This window comes from Aulonocara sp. 'chitande type north' Nkhata Bay, linkage group LG1 (genome assembly GCF_057382095.1).
Source record: "Aulonocara sp. 'chitande type north' Nkhata Bay isolate Kocher_YH1m ecotype deep benthic linkage group LG1, A_spYH_male_GT1.1, whole genome shotgun sequence".
Lineage (NCBI taxonomy): Eukaryota > Metazoa > Chordata > Actinopteri > Cichliformes > Cichlidae > Aulonocara > Aulonocara sp. 'chitande type north' Nkhata Bay.
The window spans coordinates 15,306,779-15,319,082 of record NC_141344.1 but is presented as its reverse complement, the minus strand read 5'-3'; the positions used below and the strand labels follow the sequence as shown (position 1 = coordinate 15,319,082).

At 37.8% G+C, this 12,304-nt stretch overlaps 1 protein-coding gene across 1 annotated transcript; it reads right to left on the bottom strand.

The window, feature by feature from the left end:
• Positions 1-2,574: 2,574 nt before the first annotated feature.
• ctsba (cathepsin Ba) lies at positions 2,575-11,739 on the bottom strand. Its single transcript, XM_086285158.1, has 11 exons — positions 11,567-11,739; positions 8,326-8,453; positions 8,157-8,242; positions 5,940-6,054; positions 5,620-5,735; positions 5,264-5,349; positions 5,033-5,179; positions 4,570-4,686; positions 4,069-4,197; positions 3,423-3,504; positions 2,575-3,147 (listed from the first exon to the last, which is right to left on the bottom strand). The coding sequence occupies exons 2-10, from the start codon at positions 8,446-8,448 to the stop codon at positions 3,431-3,433; spliced, it is 993 nt and encodes a 330-aa protein (XP_086141284.1). The 5' UTR covers positions 8,449-8,453; positions 11,567-11,739; the 3' UTR covers positions 2,575-3,147; positions 3,423-3,430.
• Positions 11,740-12,304: the final 565 nt, after the last annotated feature.

Sequence of the window (12,304 nt, the reverse complement as noted above, 5' to 3'; positions counted from 1 at the left end):
TTTCCAGAGGTGGGACCAAGTCATTGTTTTGCAAGTCTCAAGTAAGTCTCAAGTCTTTATCCTCAAGTCTCAAGTCAAGTCTCAAGTAATGTCAGGCAAGTCAGAGTCGAGTCTCAAGTCACTGGTGTAAAAGTCCGAGTCAAGTCACAAGTCTGAAACTTTGAATTTCAAGTCCTTTCGAGTCTTTAAAAAAAAAAAAAAAAACGAAAAAAGACATGTTGCAGTTATATGCTAAATGTAAATATTAGACCATGTAATTTTAAAATCTGTGTTTTTCTCAACACATGACAAAATAGTGAACTTAGAAAATATACACAAATTGTGAAATTGCACCTCTTTAAAATGCAGCTCAATTAAACCTAGCTCCAAGAATAATTTTCACCGACAGTTCTGAGATACGCTGCATGTTATTCTTGGATGCGGTTGTAGGACCAGCTTTAAAATCGCATGACAAAAATATCATACACATTAAAAAAAAAAACTGCATCACCAACGTAGCCTGGACAACATTTGCTAGTTAGATGAAGTCAGCTATCTCATCTTAGCATATTTATATGCATATTTATAATCATACGGTTGTTGGAGTGAGTGCATACACTCATGAAGTTTAGTAACTTCAGGTCACTGCAACAAGCCCAGGTACAGTTTACCGACGGATGGGTGCAGGACCTTGAAATGCACCGTGTAGAACGAAAGACCATCGTACGTATCATAAGTTTACCAGTCTCACAAATTGTCGTCATAAATACACATTCCTTAACCGTTTATTAATAGGACCTTTGAGCTCAACGGTAATTAATTAGTAGTGGAAATAATTTCTGGTACCCATCACAGAAATGTAGCAGTGACAACAATATTGTATGCTGTAATCGTACTGGGCAATTAGTGATACAAAAAACCTGTTTTATCCTGTGAATAAAAGTATGTTTTTGTCAATGTACCATAATAACAGAAGCGAAACGCAATATTGTGTCAGGACAATTCACTATTTATGCACAATAAATAAAGGAGCATAGCGCCACAATTTCTGTTCAGCGCCAGACTTGCTTGTAACCTATATCACCAATTATGTTATGAAAATGACGTATTAACTACTAAAAAACACTGACCTTCGTGTAAATGCTTGGAGCAGACTAACCTGTGAGCTGGAGTGTTCTGGGACGTTATATTTGATCTTTGAATGGCTGCTATCCATTCCATCCGTCACCTCTTTGTTACTTCGGAAACATGGCTTGAACAATTTCTCTTCAACGTCGTAATCCGATAACAACCGATCTCTTTACCCGTCGGCTTCCCGTGGCTGTCATGCGACCGGCTATTGCAGTTAATAATACAACAGCTTCTTGACATTTTTGTGTTTCTTTTTATCGCTGTATAACTGATTTTAATTGAAAGCCTGCGTGCGCTAGTACCGCTTGCCACGAGTTCCCAGAATCCTTTGCGGTTCTACCCGTGAATGACGTCACATTTTCAATCTCTATATAATATGCATGTTAAATTTTATATTTGGGGTAAAATATCAAGTCTTTTCAAATAAACCGGTTCAAGTCCAATTCAAGTCCCAAGTCATTGGTGTAAAAGTCCAAGTCAAGTCACAAGTCTTAGAACATTTTTTCAAGTCAAGTCTAAAGTCATAAAATTAATGACTCGAGTCTGACTCGAGTCCAAGTCATGTGACTCGAGTCCACACCTCTGGTTTTTTCCTCAGAAAATGATCCAAGTTGGGGAAAGTAATGGACTGAAAATGAAGGCTAAATGTAGTTTTATGTATACACATAAGGAAACATTGAAATGAATCCATATTCTTTTGGTAAAGTTGGTTAGTGACACTGTGCTGTTAGCGACACTGAATCCAGTCAGTCACACAGTCACACACACACACACACACACACACACACACACACACACACAAACAAACAAAAAACCCCACACTTTTGCCATGCCACCCTTTTTGAAAATAAGTTTTGGTAAGAGCATTTCATGTATGCTGAGACAAATTGCAGTGCAGTGATCTTATATGTAAATGTTAAAAGAAGTTAATTAACAATTAAAAGAGATGTGTAAACAGAGCAAATATGAAAGAAGCACCTTTATTACCAACTTTAATTGATATGCTTGTAAGGCAGTTTTGTATTTTAAATGGTTTGGAATAACTTTAACAACTAGGTTTACATTTTGTCCCAGAAGTGTGTATTTTACACAAATAATTTTGCATTTTGCTTCAAATTCATTGGTGGGACAGAAAATGTGATTGTCAAATTTTGTATTTTTAATCAATTGGATGTTGCTTTTTCTGGTATATAAATTACAACCAAAACCGAGATGCAGGGAGTCATAATTGCATTAAAAATAATAAATCATTTAAGAGTTACTGGCGGAAAGTTATGAATCATATTGTCATGTGTAATCACTTGAGAATTAACAACATCAAAACTTTACATTTGTGATAGCTCAAGTTTCTCTATTATCTGCTTAATCCAGGAAAAAGATTTTGTAATAGCGCACACACACACACACACACACACACACACACACACACACACACACACACACACACACACACACACACACACCAAGATTTTTTTTATTTATTTTTTTTTATTTCAAAACATAACAGTTATGTGCCAATATTATAGTTATAACAGGCAGCCAACACTGCATTTAATTTCCAACCAAGTTTAAAAACACTAACTGGCACCTGTGACAGTCCATCCTGACATTATGGAGTAGCACTGAGAAATTATAAATTCAATATAAAAGCTGTGATCATTACAAATTAGACACATTCGTCAAAATGACATTGCGCTGTTCTAAAATCCATGCTGTCAAAATTAATTTAATCACTTCTACAACAGTAATAGCCTGTTTTGAAGCAACCAAATGCTAATGCCTGTCTAAAATAAAATTTCTCCTGTCTGTCTAAGAGGTGAAAACATCAACTCCAGCACTTTCTCCTCAGGTTCATCACATTTCTGTCACATCCCATCTGCAAATTCACCTCGCTTTAGTTTTTAAAGCCGGTGTGCAAAGTGATCAGCGCGCTTTAGGTAAAAAGGACTAAAAGCAGTTAATTTTGTCAGCTGTGTCTTCTGGTCAGTGGAGTGCATCGCCCTCTAGTGATAGTGTAATGATGCTACAGCTGAAAACCTGCAGGTACAAAAGGAGAAAAATGGGAAATTAAAGCAAGGATGACTCTTAAAGTTGGCACACCAGCCTGCTGGACTTGCATCGAGTTAATGTGGGTCTACATGTAACTGACAGCAGAAGAAAATCTGAATCCATTTCTGAATTATGCATGTAAGAAAAGTCAGAAGTACATTATGAATAATCTTTTAAATCCATACTTAAAAATAATAATAATAATTAAAAAAATAAATAAAAAAAAAATCTCACACATAAAATCCATCTGTTTACCATCTTACCTTAGTTTTTATTTGGGAATCCCTGCCACAATCTCAGATTCAATACCACAGTGATCTGAACCACGCAGGAATTTAAAGTATCCTAAAAAACAAAAAAACAAAAACAGAATTTACTTCAATTTCCTAAACTGAAGAAAACACGTGAACATCTATAAACAGCACCATTTGCCCATTTTGAGTGAGGGAGTATTACTATAATTTACTGTAAGAGAAGAATTTCTCATTTACTGGTAGAGTTGTGTAAACGAGCTAGAACAATGTCAAGAAAACATTTGTAAAAGTTAAAGACGTAAAGACCCCCTTTCAGAGCATTTAATGATTATTGTTTAAAAAAATAAATAAATGAATAAAAAAAAAAATAGAGCGAACAGGGTTTCAGCTTTGGTGTCATGAGGTCAGTCTGTTTTACATGTAAAATAAAGTCAAATATAGAAGTGTGTGCTCCTGATATAAATAATGTATAATTAAAAATAATACATCTGTCTTAATGAAGATCAAGTCCTTGTGATTCTGAACAAAATACTGATTCAGCTATAAGACTCCCCATTCCATTTTACAGGATTATACTGTAGTATTTTCAGTAGTGACTCCCCTTGCATAGCATGATGACTACGTGTGTTAACAGTATTAAACTGCCTCTGCTCACCATTATCACCCCAATCAGTGTTCCAGGAGTTGGCACAGAGCCAGTAGGGAGTGCCATTTTCCTCTCCCCAGCCCAGGATCTTGATGGCGTGACCACCGACAGCAGAACCAGACACATGTTGATAAACACCTGGATAAGACAGAACAAATCCATTAGAGCTCACCTAAAGTTGTTTTTTTTTTTTTTTAGTACAATATAGTGAAGAGACTGGGTGTGTATTCTAATAGTGTCTATTTCATACTAAGTCACATTCAAGGCACCTTAAATACTAGAATATCAAACTGCATCTAGCTGCAGTTGGAGATTTCCAGCATGAAAGCCTGTTAACTTTTCACACACAAACCTCTGCAAAAGCTAAACAAAGAGGAGCTTCAGTTCAAATCAATGTTAAGAGGACACAATCCCACACTATGCTTATGCTTCAGCCACAAAGTAAAAGTGAATTTGTGAAATGGCAGGCAGGGTGACCATTACATGTGTGATGAGTTCATGTGTTCTTACCAGTCTTGTACAGAACAAAGTCGTCATAGACTGTAAACGCTCCCTCTACAGGGCCGTTCTTGTAGATCTCATACTGAATCTGCTGTTCGTCTGATGGCACGCTGTAAGATGTTTTACCTGCAACACACAGAGTCAAGATATGTGTGCATACAGCCTTGTTCACCAACATAAAAATAATAATAATAAAATATTGCATGTAGAAGTTTATAATATGTGTAATTAAAAAAAAAAAAAAAAAAAAAAAAAAAACACAACAACAACCAGAAAATCAAAGTTCATCTGCACAATAGCTATTTGAATATCAGGATAAGGAGTTCCCTCAGATTTCATATAATATCCATTTGTTATAATTCAATAACAATTTGTTTTGTTACGTTGCAATTATTACTCATAATTATGCAGACTGAGACAATATTACAAACCTTATTTATGATAAATATACATTTCTTTCTGCTGCTCTTACCATAGTGCTTGTCCTGTGTATAGCTTGGTGTGTATCCAGACTCACACTGGCGGACACACTCTGGTGTGTCACCACCCTCCCCAGTGCAGGGAGGTCTGCTGCCATTCACATGGTGCTCACAGGGGGCGATGGTGTAGGGCCTGCAGCCTGCAGACACAAGGATATAGTGTCTCTACTGTAATCACACCCAACATGCGCATAACTGCATCAATCTATCAGAAACACACTCACCAATGTGGGAATCATAGAGACCCCCAGAGACCAGCCCTTCATTTGCCCAGAAGTCCCAGGCAGCTGAAGGGTAGCCACCATTACATCTAAAAAACACACACACAGAAAAACAAAACATTACTTACTAAAAATGAACTTATTTAAGGAAAGCGCCAAACTTTCTTTCCCTCTCTTAGTACCAATTGTATCATCTATATCTGCTGCTCTTTTCCCCAGATTAAGGTTTTTATGTCATAGTTTGGTTCATTATATTTAATTATCAAAGTTCAGTGATCCTGGTAAATAATTATAATCTCAATAGCTTGATCTTTAATATTTTAGTGATTTCAGTTATCTGATGGGTAAGAACTGCTCACCCCATGCCACAGCTGTCACAGCAGGTCAGCAGATCCTCTGAGGAGATCTCCACATTGACCTTCCCATTGCTGTGAATGCATACACGATCAGAGATGGCCTCTGCAGCACCAAACGCCTGGACCCACAACAACAAAGACATGAAGCAGGGAAACAGATCATCGCAAAATTTGAAAAGCAAAGGTTTCATTCTTGTCCTAAGAGCTGAGCTCCATTCTCTTCCTTAATGAGGGTTTGTTTTTGTTAAGTTTCTTAGGCAATTTCAGATTACAGAGCTCTTGAAGAGTCTAGCTACATGTGGTGACATTGAGCAGCTTCTCACCCAGCAGGATCCACAGGAGCCCTGGTCTCTGATCTCTTTCAGAGTGGGACAGTTAGGCCACTGCTGTCTAGCATCAAATTCTTTTGGCAGCTTCAAATCTCCAGCATATTGAACCCTGCAGAGGAAACCAGAAGTTTTACTTACTATTGTTTTAGTAAAGTAGGGCTGCACAATTAATGATTGTGCAAAACTGAATATGCATGCTCCATCAATCCAACCAAAAGCAAATTAAACATACCCTAAACCACCGCTTAAATACGTGCCTACATGAGCCAATCACAGCCGTTCCCTGCACTGCAGAGGTTAAAGTTGACTGTACTACTCTGGACGAGCAACACCACAATAAAATATAAATGCAAGAAAAGTCAGATGCCTTCCAGAACTCAGCCCTGAAAGCAGATCATACACTCTTTGGAAACATTTTGGATTTGGCACGGGTGATCCTAACTAGAGATGGGTATCGAAAACCGGTTCTTGTTGAGAACCGGTTCCCACCGGTTCAATTCCTTGGAATTGTTTGCCATTTTTGCCAGTCGCCCTGAATGACATCACCACGTTGCAGAGCGTCATTTACCTGGCAGGAAACATGGCGGCTCAAACACGCTTGATTATACTTTACGAGAACGGATGACGACAGAGCAACTTGCAATACTTGCAAAGTAGATCTTTCATTTAAGGGAGGAAACACTACGAATATGCAAAAGCATTTGCTCACAAAACACACGATGACCTTAAATGAATGTCATGTTTTTAATTCCGCTCTGGACTAGTGAATCTCAACCCAGCAGCAGCGGTAACGTTTGCACATCCTCTCCCGTTAATGCGGCAGATAAATATTCAACTAACAGTGCATATTATGTTAGCGCGATCTGCCTTATTACAAAACCTGCCATTACTGTGCATTTAGGTGACCATGATGAGAGAGACAGACAGAGTCTGGCTCAGATGCTGGCAGTTCTCGCTGCAGTCTACCGGTAGCGTCTCCTTTCAGGCCAGGATAGACGAATGTCACCGAGCAGTGACTAAGTTTGTGGTCAAAGGCTTGCACCCATTTGCCACAGCAGATGCCCCGATTTACGGTAAGTGAATGTGTTTAATTGTAGGCAGGGACATTACTGGATATTCTTGTGTAATTGCTACAGAATAATTTATGTTATACTTTGTTATTACTACAGAAGAATATTGATTTTATTATTTTACTATTTTACATTTACAATTTTTTTTTCCGGGGACCCTGTGACACCCCATTGAAGAGCCGTAGGCTGGATCTCTTAAGGATCTCTTAAGATCTCACTGTTGGGTTTGTAAGGCCATGTTACTCCTAAATTTCTATCTTGTTCAAAGAGAAGATATAAAACAAAGTTCTAAGCTAATCGACCTTAGTGTTCTCCTTTTTTAAAAAGAATTGATAAGAGAATCGAATCGTTAAACAGAATCGAAAATGGAATCGGAATCGTGAAAATCTTATCAATACCCATCCCTAATCCTAACTAGAAGAACTCATATGCAGCGAGTGCCATAGAGTTGTATCTGCATCACAACTCAACTTATTCAACTCCCTGAAAACCCATCAGAAAATGCAGCATAATGACTGCAGGAAGACTTGTATGTGATGCAAGAGCTGCTAATGTGAATCGACCTGCATCCTACAGACATCCATAACAACAAGCCTATTCCTCCGGCTCACAAAGGCATACTGAAATCACCACAGACTTGTCCAATAAACAGAGAGTACTGAAGGCTTCAAGAAAACAGTTACCTTACTAAACAAAAGATTACTGCCTTAAGCAGTGGAAATACCCACGCTGTATGAAAAACACTCCAGGGGAAAGGGACCCACAGCTGTCGAGTACTATGATTTATATTCACTTTAATTATGCAGCTACAATGAATGAAGTGAAAGACTTTAAATTCAGCTTCCAAGAGATGCTCTCAGGTGAATAAGCACATTATTTAATTTTATTAAAGAAGTTTTATTTAACAAGAATGTGGCACAATGTAAAAATTAAAACAAATAATTTTGATTTCATTACTCAAAATAAGTGATTAGCATTTTAGCCATAATCATGTAGCCCTATTGGTAAGTTTCCAGTGACACTGAGAATAATGTGAAAGTACAGTCAACTATCCTGTGGTCAGCGTAGGTTGAAATATTCTGATGTCAGGGATCGTTAGAGGACTTGTTTCGCAACCACAGAACATATGACTAAGACTCACATGACTGGCAGTTTGGGTCCCTTCAGCATTGTACCACACAGCTTGCGCACATAACTATAATCGACGTTATGGAAGTTGTGGCCAGCCTGCAAGACAGGGAGGAGATTTAGTCAAACACTTTTACTCTCAGAGGTCTGTCATAAATTAAATTAAAAAACAATTCACTCACCTTCCAGGTAGTATTCAGTTTATTGATGTGATTGACCATCTCACTAGACAGTGGATGGAGGTGGGGTCTGGCCAGGCTCACTGACAAGCTGGCAGCCAACAGGAGGAAGGCTGCATGCCACATCTTGCCTGAAAGACAAGTTAATAAGTTTGGTTTAGCTGTGGTAATTTATTCTGTTACTGCATCATGTCATAAACAAAGACTTCATTTCAGTAACCGGCTAAATGAGCCTTTTGATTTTCTTGAACATTCACAAGTCTAGCTAGAGTTCAAAAACAGGAAGTAGAGGTTTATTTGTATTTTAAAATCCTCAGCTGTTCTCCAGCTCTGCTGGATTTTCACATTTGTAGTCAATACACTGCTGCAGCTACACACAGTATGATATTCACCCTTTAAGATAGACTCCTGAAACTACATCACCACTTAAAAGGTCACAGCTGATTGAACACCATCACACTGCTTGAAGCTACGAGTGGAAAAAAAAAATGATGCAGAGAGAGCGGAGAAAGACCTCTTAGAGTCAGTCATGCGTCAAAGTCCCCTTCAGTGGTTAAAGATGCTGCCTCAGCAAATGCTCCAATGATTTCAACGATTTTAGTCGATTTTGATAAGCAGCCACGCGGTAAAGGAAGAAAAAAAAAAAATTCCTTTGCACTCCCCCCACTGTTAAAGATTCTGGGTTTCAGTTCATATGGCACAGACGACAGGACCAACGATACAGGAAACTGGCTCCAGTGTGTGAATAATACAGGCCACATTATAGAAAGTAAAATGCAATGGGGTGAGCCGAAATTAGTTCCATTACAGACAGATAACGTAGCCTACTAAAAAGAGGAGTGGAGAGTGCTCGGTAATAGCAGGAAGTCCAGAGAAATCAATACCAGTGCAGACACTCTGCTTCTTCTGGGATCAGATGATCTAACTACAAACTATTTAATCTGATGAGACTGTGCCCCAAAATTATTTTACAAGCAAAAGTAAAGAACAAAGGCTTGTACATGAATGCATCCAGCCAAAAATGTTTACTCTGGCTTACTGTGCCAGTAAGCCAGAGTAAACATTCCATTGAAAACAGAAGTCAGTTATGTTGTTGAATACGTGAAATCCCCACACCTGCTCAGACAGGTCCTGTTTTAAAAACAAAACCACAAGCCTGCTTGAGAAACAGAACATGTGAATTTCTGTGAAGCTGGTTTCTATCACATGATGGATTATGAAAAAAAAAAAAAAAAAAAAAAAAAAAAAAAGCATATCAAAAAGGAAGTAAGAACAGGCAGTTTCCCGTAGCAGAATGACACATTCGCTCTGAGATCACACCAAAGCACTGCCTTGCTGCTCAATAAAAGACAGCATGTTTACAGGTCATGTGCAGAGAGATTTCTGAGTGTCCTCCAGTTTTTGGATTATTTTGAATTCTTGTGCATGTGCTATAAAAACAATAACTGTTATGCTAAAGAAACCATTCCATGTGTGCAAACTAAGTACAGTGTAATATTACACACACACACACACACAAAAATCTTATTAAGGACAAGACAAATTTGAATGGTAGAACATGTTTGAAAGACACCAAATGGTTTTTTGGTTAATTCTCTAGAGAAGTGGTTTCTTTCTATCAAAAGATTTTTTTTTTTTTTTGAGGAAGTGGATGAGAAACCCGCTGAGCTGTCTTTTCCAAGTACTAAGTCAGTACCTTTGAATGCACTCATGCCACAGTTGAGTTAAGCTGCTGAGTCATACTGAGACCTTTGTTTAGGCACAGTTCTGTTCATGTAAAGAAAACCCTCCACATTAAGTTTGATGACAGTTTAGCGTTGATATTAACACATTGTTAAAGGCCAAGAGGCCATAAATGTTCCCCTGTGTGGTTTAAGCGAAAGACAAAAAAAACTGATGAGTCAAAGCCAAAGCCATCGAAAGACATACAGGAGAAAGGAAAACTTTAGTTTCTAAATCTTTTCTTCAGTTTCTTATCTTCCTTTAAGATAAGAACCAACCTCTGAAGGCAATTCAATCATTTGAAACTATTTATGCTCCCTCTTGTCTACTTAAACTTAAAAAAAACAAATAAAAAAAAAAAACTTATGGCCTTCTTAAGGTCCTTTTACCAAGCTGCTGGAATAGTTAGTGTACCTCGACACCCTTTCAAAAGATAGTATTTCATTTCCTACTGTTTAAAGTGTGCAGGTCCAAAACCTGCCACGGCTGTTGACATAGCGAGATTTTACTGGAGGTCAAAGCATACGACTCATGTTTTTCATATTCAAACAATCTGACAGGGGCATTGCTTTCCTGGAAGGAAATTATAGGATAACATTTCATCATAGTATAAAGGTGTTCAGTTACAACTAGTTTGTGTAGTTTTTCCCCTGTCGATAACTGAGCCACCAGATCTACACACTAGTGGGGGAGCAAACGTTGTGGGTTTTTCCTTTAAATTGTCACACAGTTTTATGCCCACAAGGTGTGGTAACAAACATATCGGACTACATACTTTACTCTTGATCACTTCCTTATTCCTTCCTATAACGCTGAGGTGTTTGAGGTACGTGACAGTAGAAGTAAACCTTTCTTTGTTCTGAACAATACACCGCTATAGTCCTTAGAATAATTTCACTTCTCTCTGGTTAACCCCTCCACCTGGGAGCCTCTGTATGCAGCTCACATGTTCACAACTAACTAAACAAAGCTTCAGTATATAATTTGTTTCCAGTTTTTTTCCTCTTCTTTTTGAAAGAAAAAGGATGGCTCAGAGGACGCTCTTATGAAACACAGTTTCACTTTCCATTTCCCCGACTGAATTCAGGATTATATTACACAATATTCTAACCCCCCCCCCCCCCCAAAATCCCTTTTTATGTTATCGAAATACTGCCTGCCTATACCAAAACGCACAGAATAATCAATAACGAATGATAAGAATAAGTCATGTGTGTTTCTTTGGGGGGGAAATGGCTTCACCCGTTTCAAAACATCTGACCGTGAAGCTAAAACGGGTCACCCAGTCATAAACAACATTCAATCCATGCAATCAAATAAGCTAACTGGCACCCAGAAGCTCAAAATCGGTTTTAGCATGTTATTGGTGACGACTAGTGATGAAAATATGAGCTATACTTGGCCTTTTTTTAACCTGGTTTCTATGAGTTTATGTGACCGATTTAGCTAGCGGTCAGCTCTCCGTGTAAACGATGTAGCGGCTAAAATCGGAAGAAAACAATAAATAACAACAAATATTTACCGGCAGTATGTTTTTCAACCGATGAGTTTGATCAGCTCTACAGATCCAGGTCCCCAACCTCAGCCGGCTAACGTAAGTACAAAAGAGTATTCGGGCGTTAAAAACGGCCCCTTTCAGCTTTTATTTACTCCTGATAGCACGTGAACTGATCACATGAACTCAAAGCATGTGATCTAACCGTCATCCACGCGGTCATCGAGCTCTTCCGTTAGTTTAAACCAGTCCTGACTTCTTACAGATAAAGTCAACCATCTGAATTAGAATCCATGAAAAACGATATATAAATATAAATATTTTTATTTTAATGTTAATATATGCATTTATTTATTTATTTTATTTTATTAATGAAAATGTGGAAGAACCGCTGGGTTGTGCTGTGTTAGTTTTTTTTTTTTTTTTTGGAACTTAATCAGAATGAAAACCCTGCAGTTTAAAAATTTATTTGGACGCATTTTTTTTTTTTTACTTAGATGATATTCTATTTATTGTAACTGAAACTGACTTCGATATTAGATTTTGATTTTGATATACCTTTATTATATCATGGTATTACAATGTGACATAAAAGTGATTTGTGAGTTTTGAGGTATTTGTCTTTGTCTTTGCGTTGTGTAGTATAGTAAAACACCCAAATTATCATCCTTATATATAAAGGTAGTACTGCCAAGGTGCTACAGGAATAAAAAGTAGAACAGCTGCAATCTAAATGAAAATGAAATGTAATATAACTGTAATGCA

Coding starts and splice junctions, on each gene's coding strand:
- ctsba (XM_086285158.1), bottom strand. CDS start 8,448: ATGTGGCATGCAGCCTTCCTCCTGTTGGCTGCCAGCTTGTCAGTGAGC. Junction 5,180..5,263: donor TCTCTATGATTCCCACATTG/GTGAGTGTGTTT, acceptor TTGTGTCTGCAG/GCTGCAGGCCCTACACCATC. Junction 4,687..5,032: donor TACACAGGACAAGCACTATG/GTAAGAGCAGCA, acceptor TGTGTGTTGCAG/GTAAAACATCTTACAGCGTG.